Below are 20,591 nucleotides of genomic sequence, written 5' to 3'. Positions count from 1 at the left end.
GCTGATCGATTACGGTGTGTTAATCGATCTGGTGATCGATTAACACACGATCTTTTGTTCTCATTTAATACGTGTAATCGATCTGTTGATCGATTACACTCCCTGTTAATCGATCAACAGATCGATTACTAAGGTTTCTGTTCTCGGTAAGTTTCTGTCTATTCTGTTTAAACCTATATTGAATTAACATGGTCATGGGATTTTCCTAACCTAATTCACATATGTCATTCTTTAAATTTGGTTACAACTATCATACAATCATACAGTACAAACGAAACCTAACTAAACATGCGGTAATCTTTTTACAAGAACTTAAACATATAAAACAGAATATACAGAACATAGCAACTTACATATAACAATCCTACAGTGAACTAACATCATGTAATATCCCTACAGCAAAACAACGAGCAATTATATTGCAGTGAGGGGAGACTTACCTAGTTTTCGAATTCCTACGGTTTACCCGAAACAACGAACCACTCCCTTCTTCCTTCCTTGCAACAGAGACCTTCGGCTCAAGAGGAAGAAGAACAGAAGAGTAGAGAGCGAAGGGAAAAAGGTTCATTTGCGGTGAGGAGAGGGTTTATAAAGGAAAAGGGTTGGAAGTTACGAGTCGAGGCTAACTCCCCATCATCCCACGATGCACCCCACTAATTCCTCTCCGTTTGGTTTAATACCACACCCTTCGGTTTAACAAGCGTTTCCCTTATCCTTTTAACAAGAATTGATTCCTATCTCATATGGTTAACTTGGCTTGTCTACATATTAGGGGGTCGAAGGATCAATCCCTGACACCTCCATATTTCTATCCTTTTTCTTTCTTTTTAGCAAAGCCTTCATCATTTAACCCATTATGAGTAATACTTAAAGTCTACATATTCATTCCTCTTTATCATAAATAATTATATCATTTATGCATAATTATCCAGAAATTATCGAAGGAAATTTCGGGTATTACAATCCTCCATACCTTCTAAAAAGTTCGTCCTCGAACTTAGAATAATTCTGGATACCTTTGCTTCATATCTTCTTCACGCTCCCATGTCATTTCCTTAGATTGTTGATTTCGCCACAAAACTTTGACTAACGGTACCTCTTTGTTCCTTAGTCTCTTGACATCTCGATCCAGGATCTGTACGGGTCTACTTTCATAACTTAGATCCTCCTGGATTTGGATTGCCTGTGGCTCAATCACTTTGTCCTCGTTGGGAAATACATTTCTTTAGCATGATACGTGAAACACATTGTGAATAGCGGCCATTTCCTGAGGTAACTCAAGTTCATAAGCTACCTTGCCGACTCTATTCACTATCTTGTATGGTCCTATGTATCGCGGACTCTGGTGATCTGTGTAAATTTTACACTGTGCTCCATATAGGTAATGTCTCCATACCTTCAGAGCGAAGACCACCGCTGCTAGTTCTAGATCATGAGTGGGATAATTTTTCCCATGCTCCTTAAGTTGCCTAGAGGCACGGACAATTACTTTTCCCACTCTGCATAAATACAGCTCCGAGTCCCATTCGGGAGGCAACACTATCAGATCGCAGTAGAGTTCTCTTCCCGCGATTCCAATAGGTACGGCACGCAACATATGAGTAGATGCCATTACTTCTCCCGAAGGTAGAGTTGTTAAGAATTTATCATCTAGGATTTGTAAGGGTATATCTATCTTCTTAGCAAATAGTATGGAAATGAACGAATGTGTTGCCCCAGTATCAAATAATGCAGTAGCGTACTGACTGTAAATAAATATCTGACCTGTGACAACTGTGGAAGCATTCGCCACATCCTCCTTCGTCAAAGAGAATACCCTTGCATTGGTTGCTACTGGAGGGGCCTCCAACCTTCCTTGGCCTATATGAGGTCCTTCCAATGTAGACGGCATATAATGCAGCTGGGCAGGTGCCTTTTGGTACTGCATCTGTTGCTGAGGCTGCTGCGATGGTGCTTGGAGTTTAGTAGGGCAGGCGTGAGCCTTATGCCCTTCCTTTCCACAGATAAAACATTTCCCTGTACCCAAGCGGCATTCACCCGGGTGATTCTTTCCACACTTTTGCATGGGGTGAACTTGGGTTTCTTACTCGTTGAACCGCCTTTAGGCTTAGACTGGTTCCACTTCCTTTTATCCTTGCGGTTATGCCCTTTATTGAAGTGGGTCTTATTCTCAGTCTTGACCTCGGTCGGCAACTTCTTTTGTTGCTTCATACTCTTCAGGTAATGCTCTGTGGTTAATGCACCGCTGATCAACTCCTCTGTGGTCTGCGGTTTACTCACTCCGCCAGCCACATTCATTGCTATTTCAGGCCGCAACATTTTCAGCATCATGCGAACCTTCTCCTTCTCAGTCCGGACCAGTTCCGGACATAGTCGTGCTAGTCGGTTAAATCTCTTGACAGCCTCACTGACTGTCAGGTCGCCTTGACGAAATTCTATAAATTCGTCGTAATGCCGGTTGGTTACCCGCATGTGGAAAAACTCCTCTAGGAACTCCGATTCGAAGTCCTTCCATCTGCATCTCATTAATTTGTCTCTTACTCTTCACTCGGTCCCACCACATTCGGGCGTCTCCAGTGAAGCAGAAAGATACGCATTTGACCTTCTCTTGCTCCGGCCAGTCGAGCATCTCCACTATGCTCTCAACCGTCTTGAACCAGGACTGAGCATCCCAAGGTTCACCACTACCCGAGAAGGGTTCGGGCTTCAGCCTCTGCCACTGGATTAAATACGCTTCTGGTCTCACTCCAGAAGCAGTACTAGCTGAAGGTACGGATATAACCGGAGGTGCTACTGGGGTCGCTGGTGGAGGGACAGTGTTGGCTTGCTGCTGACTCATCAGTGTGTTGATGGTCTGCTGCTGTTCTGTGATGTGCGTAGGATGTATATCTGTTTTCATGCTTTATTTGCACATCTTTCTTGAGCTTATTGCTTCATTCTTATGTATATTGCATCCCATATTCATGCATTTAGGCATATATTTTACATTTCCTAGTTCGGAGATCTGCTCGTGTTTTTACATGTTTCAGGATGGAAAATGGAGCGAAAATGGCGCAACGGAGAATTATTGAAGATCAGGCAAGACAGGGCCGTGCCTCATAGGCACGGCCATGTCTATTCAAGCTTCTGGCCGTGTGTCAAAGGGCACGGGCGTGTGCCAAATCCCCTCAGCATCAGCCAGAGGCCGTGCCTCAAAAGCACACCCGTGCTTCAAAACAGAACCAAGCCAGTTCATGGCCGTGCCTCCAAAGCACGGCCGTGTCTTCATCCTGGAGCAAGCCTCAGCTGAAGGCCGTGCCTCACAGGCACGGCCGTGTGCAAGAACAGAAGCGCCCAAGCAGCTGGCCGTGCCTCAGAAGCACGGCCGTGTCCAGCAACTCAACTCCAGCCAGTGCATGGCCGTGCCTCCCAGGCACGGCCGTGCCATCAAACAGAAGAGGGACAAGACTGGGCCGTGCCTAAGAGGCACGGCCGTGCCTCAGATCAGAGAACTCACAAGTTCAGGCCGTGCCTCCCAGGCACGGCCGTGCCTTACCTTGTGCCCGAAGCCAACACAAGGCCGTGCCTCCCAGGCACGGCCGTGTGCACGGAGGCGAGCTGCTACCGAACCCTGCACTATAAATAGGCCTCTTTAGAGACCTAGCAAAGGGGGGGAGCCTTTAGGAGAGCCACCGGAGTTGTTCTTGAGCCGCCGACGCCTATTTCGGAGGAGATTCGACGATCCATCACCGATCCGACTGCTCCAGACCATTTCCATCTCATCTACGCAGAGATTGCACTCCGAGGAAGAAGATAAGTCTAGTTTCCTGCACTTATTTGTTTATCTTTGGGAACAAGATGTATTTCTTCATTCCTTTGGTTTGTACTCTCCTCGATATGGAGTAGATTTCCCTAGATTCTAGGATGTAGGATAAATCAGATGTAATGGATGGTTGTACTTGGATTTGATAATCTACCGTTTTCTATGATGTAAATGTGCATTGTTTTGTGGATTTGTGCTTGTGCATTGATGATAACTTGTGTATGTGTGAATCCATGAGGGTAGGAATTTGCTATGTATTGGGGAATCATTAGGCCGTATACCGGGGCGCTCTGTAATGGGGAATGCCTTGAACCGGGCGAGATTCCGAGGGGTTTCCTAATGCGTAGTGAATTCTTATGAGGAATAGTTAGCGGTCATTCATTATTGGGGAGAGATCCGTAAAAGGGTATCCAGTGACAGTGGATAAGGTTCTTTTAGTATTTCCGGGGCGCCTGAGTGACACGGGAATGCCTTGAACCGGGCTTCTAGAACCGTTTCAAACCAATAGTGAGTGACGTAAGAAACCTAATGATTTAATTCGAGGATACCTGACGAGGTTGAATTGGATAATTTGGTTGACATTCCTACAATTGAACAGTTATTGAGGAAAGGTAGAGGATCCAAGTCGATTAATCCATTCTCTGAGGAGTCCGAAATCCTAGGATCGCTTCACCCATAAGTGTCACAGTCGATCCCCTTCTCTGCTTTTAGGATTAAGCACTCTAGAACACTCGATCTCCCCCACACAACTCATGAACAGTTTTCTCTCCACCTTTTTGTGCTAGGTATAGTAAGTAATTCCACGGTCCCTGTGGATTCGATCTTTTTATTACTTGGCGATATTCCGTGCACTTGCGGAAGCACATCAAGTTTTTGGCGCCGTTGCCGGGGATCGTGCGCAATTATTTACTAACTTAGCACATTAAGTTTTTCTTTTATTTTCTTATACACACATAGCCCCATTCTTTATTTTTATTTCTTTTCATTTTATTCATTGGTACAATTCATTTGCACATATATTCTTTATTTTTCTGGCAATCTAATCCATTCTTTTATTTTGGTGCATGAGCAGGGCCGATCCTTCGGAGTTCCCATTTGATCCGGAAATTGAAAGAACACTCCGAAGGAGACTTCGAGAACAAAGAATAGTTATTCAAGTACAACCACAAACAATGGCCCAGAAATCATTGAAAGACTATGCCGCACCACAAACAAGAGGCTCAACGTCATGCATAGCCATCCCCAACATTGAAGCAGCAAATTTTGAATTTAATCCTGGTTTCATTGCAATGATACAACAAAACCAGTTTGGGGGTGGTCCACACGAAGACCCACATTTGCATCTTGAGATATTCTCAGATGTCTGCAGCACAAGAAGACAACAAGGGTTTAGCTTTGACGTTCAGAGGTTAATTCTTTTCAGATTCTCACTACGTGATCGGGCAAAGGACTGGTATCACTCTCTACCTCCAAATTGCATAGATTCTTGGGATAAATTGGTGAAGCTTTTCATGAACAAATTCTATCCACCAAGCAAGACTGCCCACATGAGGAATTTGATTTCAAGCTTTCAGCAAATGGATGGTGAAACTCTTTTTGAAGCTTGGGATCGATTCCAAGGAATGCTAAGGAAGTGTCCACACCATGGATTGGAACGATGGCTTGTTATACACACTTTCTACAACGGAATTAATTATCAAACGAAGGTATATTTAGATTCCGCTGCAGGAGGTGCTTTAATGAATAAGAGCCTTGAAGAAGCCGAAGAATTGATTGAAAGTGTGGCACTTAATCACCATCAGTGGGCTAATGAGAGAGGTAGCGCACAGAAAATCCCTGGGAGATACAATGTTGATCAATTCACTAAGCTGAATGCGCAGATTGACGCGCTTACAAAGAAGGTTGAAGGCATAAATGTTGGCAAGGTCCATGCGGTAGCAACCGTAAACTGTGATATATGTGGGGATTCATCTCATACAACAGAAATGTGTCCAGCTGTAGCACCTCAGAACCAGATAGTTCAATATGAACAGTGTGACGCAGTTGGAGCATACAATCAGAGGAACAACCCATATTCAAATACTTATAATCCGGGTTGGAAGAATCACCCCAACTTTTCATACCGCAACAACAACAATGCTTATCAAGGAGGGCCTTCCAATCAATCTGCACAACAACCAAAGGCTAGTGAAGAAGTGTCTGATACCCAGAAAATTTGAAAATTCTGGAGAAGCTTCAAGGAGATGTGGTCAAAATCAACGAAAAATTAGATGACCACGACAAGAGGATGAAGATGCAAGAGACCCAGATTGCTCAGATAAGCTCTTCACTCTCCTCCAGAACTGTGGGTACACTCCCAGGAAAACCAGAGTTCAACCCGATGGAGCACTGCAAAGCCATTGAGCTAAGGAGCGGACGGACCCTGAAGGATATAGAGCCTCAGGTGACTGCTCCTAGGGAAAGTACATACTTCACCCCAGCCGCTGTGCAACCTCCTTCCTCTATTCCACATGTTGAAGACAAGCTGGAGGAAGTTGAGACCGCAACACCCGCTGGGCCTTCAGAGCAAAAATCTAAAGTGAAGAATGTACCGTACCCGCAGCGACTCCTATGCAAAGAAAGAGATGATGAATTTGAAAAGTGGTATGAAAGGGTGAAGGATATCACGATGGAAGTTCCTCTTCTTGATGCAATAAGAGATATGCCCAAATTTTCCAAGTTCATCAAGGGAATAATTTCCACAAAAGACATCACCCGGCCTAAGAATGTTGTGGCACTTACTGAGGATGTTACTGAGAAGATATTGAACAACAAAATTCCTCAGAAACTTCAAGATCCAGGTAGCTTCTTCCTACCTTGCAAGATTGGAAATATTTCAATTGGAAGAGCTTTCTGTGATCTAGGAGCAAGTGTCAGCATCATCCCATACACTACAAGCGTTAAATGTGGATATCCGGATCTAATTCTGACACCGATGACCCTTCAGCTAGCCGACCAGACTTGCAGATATCCTAAAGGGCTAGTTGAAGATGTTCCGGTACAAGTCGGGGGGTTCACTATCCCCACCGACTTTGTAGTGCTTGACATGGACGAAGATCCGAATATCCCCATCATTTTGGGAAGGCCATTCCTTGCCACAGCGGGAGCCAATATTGACGTGAAGAACAGAAAGCTCTCGTTAGAAGTTGGTGGCAAGAAGATCACTTTCAGCCTCTCTCTTGATTGCAATGCCTACTTGCCAGAACCTCCTCACTTGTGCCGGTTGGAGACCACCCAACCGAGAAGAAGCTTGTACCAGAATTCCTTTTTGCTGGAAGATACACCCGCTCCAGCCAACCAAATAAGGGAGCTATGTAAAAAATCACAAAAATACAAAGTTCCACCGAGGGGAAGGTTGCGATAGGGCAACCAATGATCCCTTGTACATTAGTTAATAAGGGGTCGAGCTAATGACCTTAAACAAGCGCTTCTTGGGAGGCAACCCAAGGGTTTCGTTTGTTTTGCATTCCTTTTCTTGTTCATATACATATACTTTTCTTTCGTTTAAGTTTGTTTTGTTGAGTCCTAATAAAATTTCCTTGTTTTTGCAGGGAAATGCGGAAAACAACAAGCAATAAAACTGGGCCGTGTCTATTAGGCACGGCCGTGTTCTTTATTTTGGAGCTTTGCAGTTGAGGCCGTGTCTACTAGACACGGCCGTGTGTCAATAAGGAAGGCAACAGGTCTAGGCCGTGCTCCAAAAGCACGGCCGTGTGTGCAAACAGAAGGGGCACAGCTCAAGACCGTGCCTAAGAAGCACGGGCGTGCCTGAGACCAGAACCACACCAGCAAGAGACCGTGTCTCAGAGACACGCCCGTGTCTACAAACAGAGCCTCGCCAACTTCCACCCGTGCCTCCCAGGCACGGGCGTGTTTCTGGACAGAAGGCCGACAACCACGGGCCGTGCCTCACAGGCACGGCCGTGTCTCTCCCACATATAAAAAGCACACGGGCGTGTCTGCCCTAACACACGCCCGTGCGCCGCCCTTTTTTCCAGCCTTTTCCCCTTCCAATCTCTCCCTTCTTCCTTCCTTCTTCCTCCTCCAACCTCCCCAAACCTTACTTTTTCAAACTTTCCTTTTTCTCCTAAACCCTTCTACATCTCTTCTATCTTCCCTAAAAACCCTCAGATCTGATCTTGATCTCTCATCTTCAAGAAATCTGCAAAGATGTTGAAGAAGTTTCGCAGCAGATCTGGTGGATCCGGAGATGGAGACGAGTCCGGAAAGAAGAAAAGCAAGGAGCCCGCCAAGGAGAAGGCTCCGGCGAGAGAGAAAAGCACTACAAAAGACAAAGGGAAGCGAAAAGCCTCCGAAGAAATTGTCACAAACAATCACGGCATCATCTTCAGAAATGACATTCAAAAGGAGAGGTATACCAGTTTATCTTCCCGCAAAATTTACTGCTCTCGTTATGTAGATGAAAATACCATGCAATCATTAGGAATTAAGGATGATGTAGAGTGGATGTTGGATAATATAGGATGGATAGAAATCATGAATTTTCGCTTTCCAACATACCCTAGAATAACTTTAGAATTCCTTAGTTCCCTAGAGGTCCAATTCAAGACTGGATTAAAGGATTCAGGAAACATTACTTTTAGATTGTTTAATGTAGAATATAATTGGACCCTAGACCAATTCTATGATTGCTTAGGTTTGTCTTCTGGAGAGACTAGGTTTTTAGATAACCGATTTGACAGTACTAAGTTTTGGAGTACAATTACTTCTTCCAAAGAACCCTATGATCCTTCGAGGTCAAAGGCTACTATGTTTCAGAACCCAGTATTTAGATACCTTCACCGCGTCATGTCTAAAACAATTTTTGGTAGATCAGAAAGTGATGGCGTGGTGAGGAAGTTAGAACTTTACTGCATCTGGGCAATGTTACATAAAGTCGAATTTAACACTGGGTTCCATTTTCTCCAAAACCTAGTAAAAATATCAAAATCTTCTACTGGGGATATAGTTGTGGGCGGCCTAATCACAATCATCGCTACAGCCTTAGGATGTGATTTAAGTGGATTAAAGGCTGTTCAAGGCAACACAAGAATTGATTTAGAAACTTGCCTAGCGATGAAAATGATTTGTAAAATCCCAAGTGGGTATGGGTTCTGTTTATCTAATGGATCTATTTTTCCATTACCTCACCCTGGGATTACAGTGAGACAGGCCGAGAATTGGATTCTTCGAGCCCCAGTAGATGGTCTCTCCCCCTCCACACATGTACCACTTGAGCAAATTCACGAAACATTTCACCAAGAACCTTCACTCCATGAACTATCTGACCATGAGGCTGAGCCTGCACCTGCAAGACCATCATTTGCATTTGGTGGGGCAGACTCAGCATATGACTTCTCAGAATTCCGAACCTCCCTAAACTCGCTTCATGAAGAGCACTCATCATACCAACATCAGTTGGAAGAATATAGTGCAATGAAACAAGAGCAAGCTAGGGAGGTACGGAATTATTATGCCAAGGCAGATGAGTTCTATTCTAGGATGGATGATTTCGTGAATCAACAATATGTGGAGTGGTATAAAGAAGAACAATTTAGGAAGTCCATGGAACTTACATGCCAACAAGTTAATGCCCTTTATCAATATCATGAACATTTAGGCAACTTACCTAAACTTCCTGGATTTCCACTAGGGACTCGTAAACAAAAATCTCCTCCTCCTCCTCCTTCAAAACCTGAAGGAAATAGAGAAAAGTTCAAGTCTGGGGGGAGTAAAAAAAAAAAAAAAAAATTAAAAATCACAAAAAAATGTAAATAGTGTAAATAGTTGCACTTTGTTTTGAACTTTGCTTTGAAATTTATTTTCTTACTTAGTTTGCAATTTGTTTTGAAATTTGCTTTTGCACTTTGCTTTGAAATTTGTTTTTGCAATTTGCTTTGAATTTTGCTTTATGCACGGTAGATAATCATGTCAGTAATCAACATGTCATCTGATGCTTGTTTCTCTTGCAAGAACAGTAGCACTTGTTAAGATAAGGATGATTAGTGCTTGTAGATAATATCCTAGGACTATGTCTTTTCTTATCTTCATAAGTAGGAAGTGAGCTAGGATAACTTAGATAGTCAAACCTTGGCCTGGTTTTAGGATCTCTTTCACTTATACCTAATCTAGGAGGTTGATAAGTTTCTGAAAGTAGTCATGATTCATGAAACCTGCTTAGTACTAGTGTTTCCATGGTGATCTTCCATTGCATTTTGGTTACTGGACCAACTCAAGGCATGTAAGCTCTTTTGGAAAAATCTTACATCCTTGCCAAAAAAAAAAAAAAAAAAAAAAAAAAAAAAAAAAAAAAAAAAAAAACTCTACCGTTTGCAATAAAAACAAAATTCAATTGCAAAAACAATAAAAGGATGAAAAAAACAGTATCGGGAGTGGAAACTTGTCATTTACCCCTTTGAGACCGAAAAGCGGTTACTGGGGAAATAAATGACTTGATTCCCTTGACTTGAGGCAATCCTTTGAGACCTTGTGCAATGGAAGATATGAACCAAGTCTGTGGCAGGTAAGTGTCTAAGACCGGGAACACTTAGGAACTCGGTAGCATGACGACTTGACTTGAAGTAAGGATTTTGATACCGAATTGATTTAGGTCACTTTTTGCACTAGCACAGAGAACTATTTCTAGGCCATTGTTTTGATGATTCTTAGTTTCATGCTTACCACTGCTCATGCTTGATAAGATTAGATTGCTGTGCTTAGGATATTTATATTGCTTGCATTGATTATCTGCATCTAGACGCTAAGTTTTTGCTTGAGGACAAGCAAAGGTTTAAGTCTGGGGGTGTGATGTGCGTAGGATGTATACCTGTTTTCATGCTTTATTTGCACATCTTTCTTGAGCTTATTGCTTCATTCTTATGTATATTGCATCCCATATTCATGCATTTAGGCATATATTTTACATTTCCTAGTTCGGAGATCTGCTCGTGTTTTTACATGTTTCAGGATGGAAAATGGAGCGAAAACGGCGCAACGGAGAATTATTGAAGATCAGGCAAGACAGGGCCGTGCCTCATAGGCACGGCCATGTCTATTCAAGCTTCTGGCCGTGTGTCAAAGGGCACGGGCGTGTGCCAAATCCCCTCAGCATCAGCCAGAGGCCGTGCCTCAAAAGCACACCCGTGCTTCAAAACAGAACCAAGCCAGTTCATGGCCGTGCCTCCAAAGCACGGCCGTGTCTTCATCCTGGAGCAAGCCTCAGCTGAAGGCCGTGCCTCACAGGCACGGCCGTGTGCAAGAACAGAAGCGCCCAAGCAGCTGGCCGTGCCTCAGAAGCACGGCCGTGTCCAGCAACTCAACTCCAGCCAGTGTGTGGCCGTGCCTCCCAGGCACGGCCGTGCCATCAAACAGAAGAGGGACCATTCTGGGCCGTGCCTAAGAGGCACGGCCGTGCCTCAGATCCGAGAGCACGGCCAAGTTCAGGCCGTGCCTCCCAGGCACGGCCGTGCCTTACCACGGCCGTGTGCCCGCCCGAAGCCAACACAAGGCCGTGCCTCCCAGGCACGGCCGTGTGCACGGAGGCGAGCTGCTACCGAACCCTGCACTATAAATAGGCCTCTTTAGAGACCTAGCAAAGGGGGGGAGCCTTTAGGAGAGCCACCGGAGTTGTTCTTGAGCCGCCGACGCCTATTTCGGAGGAGATTCGACGATCCATCACCGATCCGACTGCTCCAGACCATTTCCATCTCATCTACGCAGAGATTGCACTCCGAGGAAGAAGATAAGTCTAGTTTCCTGCACTTATTTGTTTATCTTTGGGAACAAGATGTATTTCTTCATTCCTTTGGTTTGTACTCTCCTCGATATGGAGTAGATTTCCCTAGATTCTAGGATGTAGGATAAATCAGATGTAATGGATGGTTGTACTTGGATTTGATAATCTACCGTTTTCTATGATGTAAATGTGCATTGTTTTGTGGATTTGTGCTTGTGCATTGATGATAACTTGTGTATGTGTGAATCCATGAGGGTAGGAATTTGCTATGTATTGGGGAATCATTAGGCCGTATACCGGGGCGCTCTGTAATGGGGAATGCCTTGAACCGGGCGAGATTCCGAGGGGTTTCCTAATGCGTAGTGAATTCTTATGAGGAATAGTTAGCGGTCATTCATTATTGGGGAGAGATCCGTAAAAGGGTATCCAGTGACAGTGGATAAGGTTCTTTTAGTATTTCCGGGGCGCCTGAGTGACACGGGAATGCCTTGAACCGGGCTTCTAGAACCGTTTCAAACCAATAGTGAGTGACGTAAGAAACCTAATGATTTAATTCGAGGATACCTGACGAGGTTGAATTGGATAATTTGGTTGACATTCCTACAATTGAACAGTTATTGAGGAAAGGTAGAGGATCCAAGTCGATTAATCCATTCTCTGAGGAGTCCGAAATCCTAGGATCGCTTCACCCATAAGTGTCACAGTCGATCCCCTTCTCTGCTTTTAGGATTAAGCACTCTAGAACACTCCGATCTCCCCCACACAACTCATGAACAGTTTTCTCTCCACCTTTTTGTGCTAGGTATAGTAAGTAATTCCACGGTCCCTGTGGATTCGATCTTTTTATTACTTGGCGATATTCCGTGCACTTGCGGAACACACATCAACATCATAGGTCATTCTTAAAACATAGGTATTCATTTTTTTTCATAATCAATCTATCATTTATACATAAATATCCAGAAATTATCGAAGGAACTTTCGGGTATTACACTACAGAAGTCAGAATCAAGAGGATAGGTGATGCATGCTATGACACCATTACGCTCGCTTTCTCCATTTTGTCCACTAATTCACCAATTTATTGTCTTTTTTTAATTTAATTTTAAAAATTATTCTCGCATTATCTATTTTATTGATTATCTTTTTTGTCTTTGTAAATTACAATCGATTCACGAGGCTGATAGGTGGATAACGATAGAAAGTCATCTAGAATTAATATTATAATTAATAATTTAATTTTAAAAATAATTAAATATCAAATTAATTTAGTTGTAAAAAATGATTATAATTAAACTAGGGGTAATATAGTAAATATTAAAGTAAGTAATGTATTAAAACCTTCAAACAAACAAGGTTTTGTCTCATTACCTAGGATTAAACCAAACAACATTAGGTTATGTTTTATTCCCTATAACCTTGGTTATGTGATTACTTGGTAATCACATAACCAAGGTAATCACGGATAACCCCCAACCAAACGCACCCTAAAGGATTTCTAAAATGAAGGATTTGAAATATGAATCACAATATTTTTAATCATGCGCGTTTATCTTTACTTAGCATATGCTCAATATTCTGATTAACTCTTACATGTTCTTTATGATCAAAATCTAATTAAGTTCTTGCATGTTTCTTGTGATTAAAATCTAATTAAGTTTTGTAAGCTTTTTGTGCTTAACATATATATTATTGTTTGTCACATGCTTATTGTGTTATGTTCTGCATTGATAGTTACATATATATTTTACTTGGTCAAATTTATATTTAAGTTAGTTTCTTTTATTCCCTTGTAAATTATGTGATTTAGAATTTAAATCTATCACTCGTAAAATTGTAAATGCTATTCACCATCTCTAACATGCAATTATGTCTTACAAAAGAATCTTAAATAAATAAGATGCATTAAAGATGAATGAATGCACTAGTAAATAATGAGAGAAAAAAATAATGAAGTAAAAGAAATTTTCATCAACTTTAATTTTTAATGATGGTCTAGTTGACTAACTTAACTTAGATAATTTAAATAGGTCATAAGAATACAAAAATTTAAATTTTTATTACAGAATTTACATTTCAAAAGTAGAACAAACTTTAAATGGAATGTAAAATAAAAAAGTAGTTGAACTAGATGATATTCTGATGTAAGTATGAAACTGCCTAGGGAAGTATGACATTAAATGACTTACAAAGTTATTTAATTTTATATTAAAAATAAAAAAATATTGACGTATAAAATTAAATTATAAAGATATTAAGTTAATAAGTCAATCCATTTTAGCAAAAGGTGGAATCCGCCACTCCATCAGCCCACACGGTCGGCCCCACGACCATTTATGAGGAGATAAATCAAAAAGCTGTAGTTGGCCATTACGGGGAGGACATTTGCCTCAGCTTTATCGAGATTCAACCCTTATCCACTGCAGCAAGTCTATCCTACAGTAATCAACTCAACCATGCCATGAGGGCTAATAAGTCAATCCATGAAACATTGGGAATGAGTGATAGAAAAAAGACTAAGGAAGGAGACCACGGTGATCCAAAATCAATTTAGATTTATGCTTGGAAGGTTGACAATAAAAATTATACATCTTCTCAGACAATTAATTGAAAAATATTATGAAAAGAAGCAAGACTTACACATGATATTCGTCGACCTAGAAAAACTTATAATAGAGACCTGAGGAAAATTATGTGGAGAATTCTAGGGAAAAAAGGTGCTAACGTAGTATATATTGAAATAATTAAGAATATACATGAGAATGCAATGACAAGAGTGAAGACTCAAGGTGGATTAAACAAAGTATTTCCTATAAATATAGGGTTACATCAAAAATTAGTTCTAAGTTTCTATCATTTTATACTATTCATGGATGAACTCATTGTAGATGATACGTTACCTGGTGCATACTATTTGTAGATGATATTATTTTGGCAGATAAGACATTTAAAGGAGTAAATGATAAGCTTAAATCTTTGTAGGAAATACTAAAAGTAAAGGTTTGATTTAGTAAAGTAAAGATAAAATATATAAAATTAAGTTTAACAATATTAGATGTAGTATGACTATTGTTAAGATAGGAGATGCCGAGTTACTAGTAATTGAGAGTTTTAAGTATTTATGATCATTTTTGCAAAAGGATGAAGGGGTGGAGAGAGATATATAACATATAATACAAATAGGAGGATTAAAATGGAGGAGTGTGTTATGTATTTTTTGTGATCATAAAATACCTCTAAAACTATTCTATAAAATAACGGTTAACTCTGCTATGTTATATGAAATTGAATGTTAGGTTATAACTCGAGTACACGAGCTAAAGAAGAGAGTCGCAGAGATGAGAATGTTAAAGGTGGATGTATGGACATATGAGGATGAACATGATAAGAAATAAGAACATTAGAGAAAGTCAGAGTTGCACTTATTAAGGAAAACTCTGAGATACATGTTCAATATGGTGCAGATATGTACTTAGATGACTAATAAATGCTCTAGTTAGAAGATTTAAAATTATGACAAATATGCACATTAAATAAGAAAGAGAAATGTAGGACCAGTGCATGCTAGAGGAGGGAGGTGAATAGTATTCATCGTTCATTTGTTCTATCACAAAGACTCATAGCGGAATTAGATAAAGAGATAGGAAACTCACAGATTTTTACTTGGTTCCTAACCCTCCAGGGTTAGTACATCCAAAGCCTATGCATGGGAAGGCACTCATCCACTAATGATCTCCTTTTTGAAACTTTTTTGAAATAAGAAATATTCATCTTATAGTCCAAAATATATAAATGAGAGTACAAAGTGTAAGACTAAAATGAAATAACAAATTCTTGAGATGATCGATATGGAAGTCCTTAGCGCAACACATTCTTTCTGGAGCTTCCTTGATCACACGAGCAGAATCCATTCACATTCAATAGCACCACAGGATGAAGAGTATGGAGAATTAGGGTTATTCTAGTGCTCCTCATTGAGGCTCCTTATATAGACGTTTTTGGGCCCCCGAATCCCTTTCCGAGTGCCCTGAGCTGATTCGATTCGATTCGATCTTTTTGATCTTTATCAGGGGCGATTCTTCTTGATCTAGGCACTTGGACTATCCAGGGGTGCCTAGAGTAACATTCGGGCGTCAAGATCTAGTCAACTTAGGTTTGACTTGAGTTGACCCTGGGCTTGGTTTGGTTGCTTCTATTTGCTCCTCTTATGCTTCTTTAGTCTTACTTCCAGCTCTGGTTCCTGTAAGATAAGCATACAAATATGCAAGCAACCTAAATCTACCTGTAGTCTGTCTAACCTACAAGGCTTACCTAAGTCTTATCATGTAGGTCTAACCTCCTAGGCTTACCTGTGCCTAACTTTTAGTTAGGACTAGTCACTTCTATAGGTAAACTTCCCACCTGCTAAACATCCGATCACCCTTGACCTGTTTGGACTATCCTTTGCCTAATCTCTAATTAGAATTAGTCACTTTCTAGATAGACTTCCCACCTGCCACATATTCGATCACCTGTGACCTGCTTGGACTTTCCCTTGCCTAACCTCTAGTTAAGCCTTTCTTACTGAACTTCACTTACTAGGACTTCTTGCCCAACTTGACTCACCATGACATCCTACCCAGCTTCACTCAATAGGTTTTTCTTACCCAGCCTCCAACTAGGACTTCCTCTACCTAGCCTCCAACTAGGACTTCTCCTACCTAGCCTCTAACTAAGACTTCTCCTACTTAGTTTTAACTAGGACTTCTCCTACCTAGTCTCAATTAGGACTTCTTGCTAATCTTTTGGTTAAACTGACCTGACTAGACTTCACTTAGATCCAAACATCAAGTGTTGTTTGGATCAACCCTTGGTCAAACTGATTAGACCTAGGTATATTGTTAAACATCGAAACCCTGGAGGCATACTAATGCTCTCTACACCACAAGAAAGACTAAAGAAGACTTGATTAGAAATGATAAAATATTTAAATATAGATGATGATATAGGGATAGAGCCTAATGGCATGAGAGAATCCACACACATAACCCCATCTAGAGGGACAAGTCTTGATATTATTGTTATTGCTATTGTTACTTAACTTTAGCACTTTTAGCTCCCTATTATTGCAAACGACACAACTCCGAGGTCTTTGAGCTTAGGGCTGGTGAATTTTCTTCGATCCCCAGTTATGTGTTTGGAGAACCTATTGTCTAACATCCATTGGTCTATTCCTTACTGAGCTTGCATTCACATAATGTATATGGTTCTTTAGTACCCAATAACTATTGGGTCCTAACTTGTTAACAAGAAATAGCCTGGGAACCCAAGCCTTAATAGTTCTAGAATCATTATTGAATTATCTATTCACAAGAGATATGTATAATTTTTGTTTGCATTTAACTTAAATCTAGCTGTGTTGTATTTAGCACATTGATATCCAAATATCATGTTTGGATACTTGGAACTTGATGTGAACATTTCCAATGATTTTTTTCAAATATTTACCTTGAGTTTTTAAGAAAAAATTCTACTCCTCAAGTCTTTTGAATTGAGTTGAGGTGCCGCCTTAAACCATTTAAGTTGAAGAGGTGAAATTGGTCTCCTCCTTAAGATCTTTGACCTCCTTAAGAAGAGACTTGACTTGGTCATTGGATTTAACTATTCATTTGTAAGACATGAAATGGTTTGATACAATTTATTCTATAAGTGGATCACATAACTCATCAATTAACTCTTCTAAGTTATTGAGTAGATCATCGTCATCAAATGGACTTCTTGGTTTAGACTCAAAATCAGTTGACTCTTCTAAGTCATTGAGTAGATCATCATCATCAAATGGACTTCCTAGTTCATGTTGGTGCAGGGAGCACCAGATAATCGAACCTATGTCTTGATCATGGTAAAGAGTTCAAGTTAAGATTATATTGTGTATTGATAAGCTAATCTAAGTGTGCAAGTACCACAGGAAAGTCCTAGTCGAAGGCTAGACAAGGCAAACCCTAGTTGGAGGTTAGGCAAGAAGTCCTGGTCAATGGGATGGGGTAAGGAAGTCTTAGTAGATCAAGGACACCGAGTGAGAAGTCTAGGCGGTCAGTGGATTGGACGTCTAGTAGGTCGATGGGTCAACGATGATCGAATATCAAAAAGAAGTCTTGGGGTCAGAGGATCGGATGTTGAATAGAAAGTCCAAATAGGTCTAGAGGACCGAATATTTGGTAAAAAGTAAACACTCTTGAGAGGAGTAGGTGAGGAGGCGTTCCCTTGAAGGAAATAGTAGGTATTAGTCTGACCTAAAATTTCACTAGAAATTCAAAGTCAAGACCAAATAGTTCTAAAACTATCTAAACTTAAATTCTATATTATATTTGTATTATTCTAACTTTGTAATGCAGGAAGTAAGTTTAAAGGAAATTTAGAAAATTAGATTTTGGGCACCCTATTAGATCCAGGTGCCCAGATAGTCTGTGCGCCCCTATTAGATCTGGACACCCGGATAATATTTCTTTGGGCCAACGAGGGGGATGAGGTGGTAAATCCCGATTGGCTAGGACACCTCAACTTCTAAGTGCTTAGAAGAGATCTAGGAACCCGAAGAAGGATAAGACGTATCAGAGCCAAGCTTGATTCCAAAATTGCCACGTCAGCATTCCAGGCACCCGAAAAGGATCTAGGGCCTAGAGATGCTAAGTCAGTGATTACAGTGGATCGGATAACCCATGGTAGGGGCGCCCGGAAGGGGATCCAAGAGCCCTGATTACTCCATAAAAGCACCCTCGAAAAGAGCCTTCGAAATGACATTCACAACGACTCTGCAATAGCTATTCATGTGCTCTACACTCCTGAGACCCTACTACAATGCCAAGATGCTATATCGACACTATGCTCAAGTTCTCAAGTAAAGTTGGTAACTAGTAGTAAAGTTTTGTTTCATCTTTTTTGCATTTATTCTCTAGGAATGGTAAACATGTTACCGTTCCTCTTCTTGTAAAAGTTAACGAGAAAGAGTCCTTTAGTGGATTGCCCATCGTAAGCAGTCAAGGACTGTAGACCTTGAAATAGCAGCCAGATGCTGTGAACCAACTAAACAGAAAAGTATTATTTAGTTTGTGATTGAGTTTTCCATTTTCTACATGTACTTAAAATAAATTCTCAAAAATGAGTGAAAAGTAAAGTGTGTTATTTACTCCCCTCTCTATGCTCTAACGGTTTTACAATTGGTATTAGAGTAGGGGTACGCTGAATTAGTGAAACCACCATTCGAGCAAAAAGTTTGTTTGTTTTCTTCACTCATAAATCAAGTAGTCTGAATTGGTGCAATCACCTCTTTTAACAACTTGTTCAATTTTTTTGGAGTTCCTCAAATTTGGTACAAACATCACTCGAGAAGTTTTCGTTATTTATGCTTCTTTGTTCCCGTACTACTAATCCAAGATTAAATGTTGATACATTATTTAAATTTTTTCTATGCAAGAGATTTGTTCTAATGGCCTATCAAAAAGGCTACAATACAAACCATCCACCTCTCTTCTCCAGGGAAGATTTCAGCTACTAGAAAGGTTGGATGGAGTATCACTTGAAGACATAGGTGGAGATGTGAATAATTATCCAAACTGGATACACTCCCTTACCAATGAAGGAGTCCCCCTAGCTTATGATAAGTGGGACTAACAAACCAAGAGAAAAATTAAAGCTGATCCAAAAGCCATACAGACCCTCTAGTGCGGCATAATGAAGGAGCAACTCAATCAGGTAGGACCCTTCAATGGTGCAAAGAACTTGTGGGAAAGTTAATCGAGTTGAATGAAGAAACCATTGATACAAAAGTAAGTAAAAGAGATCTAATTTTAAATAAACTATATAATATTAAAAAGTAGGAAGGAGAATTTGCAAGCCAACTTCACACCCGAATCCAAGACCTTCTTAATGGCTTCCATGCAATTGGACAACCAATCAAAAATTGAGACGTGAAAGGTACGCATTGAAAGCGTTTTTGAGAACTACCTTGTGGGCATTAATGGTCGATGCTTACAAGGTCTCTCGAGACCTTTCAAAAGTTGAATCAGATGAGCTATTTATTGAATTTGAGTTATATGAACAGGCTAATGCTCCTCTACTCAAGAAAGGTATTGCCTTAATTGCAAGTCAACACAAGAAGAAGGAGCCAAGTTCCAAATCTTGAGTGGAGCTCGAATCCAAAGATGAATTGGATTCAGAAGATGATGAAAAACTCAACTCTGAACTATTAAACCTAGTTCGAAAATTGTTCAAAAGAAAGAAAGGGTATACAAAGCACGAGATCAAGAAAATGAATCAAACAATGAACAAGCCATCTGCATCAAATTAAAATAATATCAATACCGAAGTAATGTGCTACGACTACAACTAAAAGGGTCTTTATAAGTCAGAATGTCCAAATCAGAAGAAGGACAAGAATCAATGAAGAAGGAAAGCTCTAATAGCCACATGGGACTAGTCATCTTTAGAAGATTATGATGAAGAAGAACAAGCCCAAGCGAACATTCTAACACTACCGGTGCAAGATCAAGTGGTCAAAACTGAGTCCGGATCTGAGTCTGAGCCCAAGTCTGGATCCAAATTTAAAGTCGAGTCTGAAAGAAGCCACAGATCTATATCCATTTCAGATGATTCTAATAGCGAGGTAGACTCTCCCCTAGTAAATAGATTGTATTTCTTAATTTATGATTTGACTCGTGAGCTAACCAAATCAAATTTGTAGGTCAAGTATGTCCAAAAAAGGGTCAAACCTTTAAGGAGAAGACTGACCTGAGGATTTCAACTGAGCAAGTTCAAATTGGAACTTCAACTCAAGTCTAACAACTTAAGGAAGAAAATTTCAATTTGAAAACTCAAGTTAAAAGCCTTCAAAGATCATTGGAACGGTTCACCTCGGGTTCTAAGTATCTCAATATAGTACATGAAACTCAAAGGGTCGTATTCAATCAATCTAGACTCTGATATAAGTCTAAAACATGATTCAAATTGTACTTATCATTGGTAAATTGAATTAATAGA

The 20,591-nt window shown here is 40.6% G+C and overlaps 2 protein-coding genes and 1 non-coding gene across 3 annotated transcripts; 2 read left to right on the top strand and 1 right to left on the bottom strand.

The window, feature by feature from the left end:
* The first annotated feature begins 4,974 nt into the window (after positions 1-4,974).
* LOC141812496 (uncharacterized) lies at positions 4,975-6,021 on the top strand. Its single transcript, XM_074700481.1, has one exon. It carries the CDS (start codon positions 4,975-4,977, stop codon positions 6,019-6,021), a length of 1,047 nt encoding a protein of 348 aa, XP_074556582.1.
* Positions 5,347-5,453, bottom strand: LOC141812803 (small nucleolar RNA R71). The gene has a single exon (XR_012600337.1). It is a non-coding gene; the product is annotated as a small nucleolar RNA R71 (small nucleolar RNA).
* Positions 6,022-6,089: 68 nt separating the features above from the next.
* On the top strand, positions 6,090-7,205 carry LOC141812495 (uncharacterized). Its single transcript, XM_074700480.1, has one exon. The coding sequence runs from the start codon at positions 6,090-6,092 to the stop codon at positions 7,203-7,205; it is 1,116 nt and encodes a 371-aa protein (XP_074556581.1).
* The last annotated feature ends 13,386 nt before the right edge of the window (positions 7,206-20,591 follow it).

This window comes from Curcuma longa, chromosome 19, assembly GCF_044706935.1.
Source record: "Curcuma longa cultivar G26 ecotype Majalengka, Jawa Barat chromosome 19, ITB_CL_G26_1.1, whole genome shotgun sequence".
NCBI classification, from domain to species: Eukaryota; Viridiplantae; Streptophyta; class Magnoliopsida; order Zingiberales; family Zingiberaceae; genus Curcuma; species Curcuma longa.
The sequence above is the reverse complement of the archived record's forward strand: the minus strand, read 5'-3'. Positions and strand labels throughout refer to the sequence as shown.

What these genes read in the sequence shown, in the direction of transcription:
- LOC141812496 (XM_074700481.1), top strand. Translation starts at nt 4,975, where the DNA reads ATGGCCCAGAAATCATTGAAAGACTATGCCGCACCACAAACAAGAGGC.
- LOC141812495 (XM_074700480.1), top strand. Translation starts at nt 6,090, where the DNA reads ATGAAGATGCAAGAGACCCAGATTGCTCAGATAAGCTCTTCACTCTCC.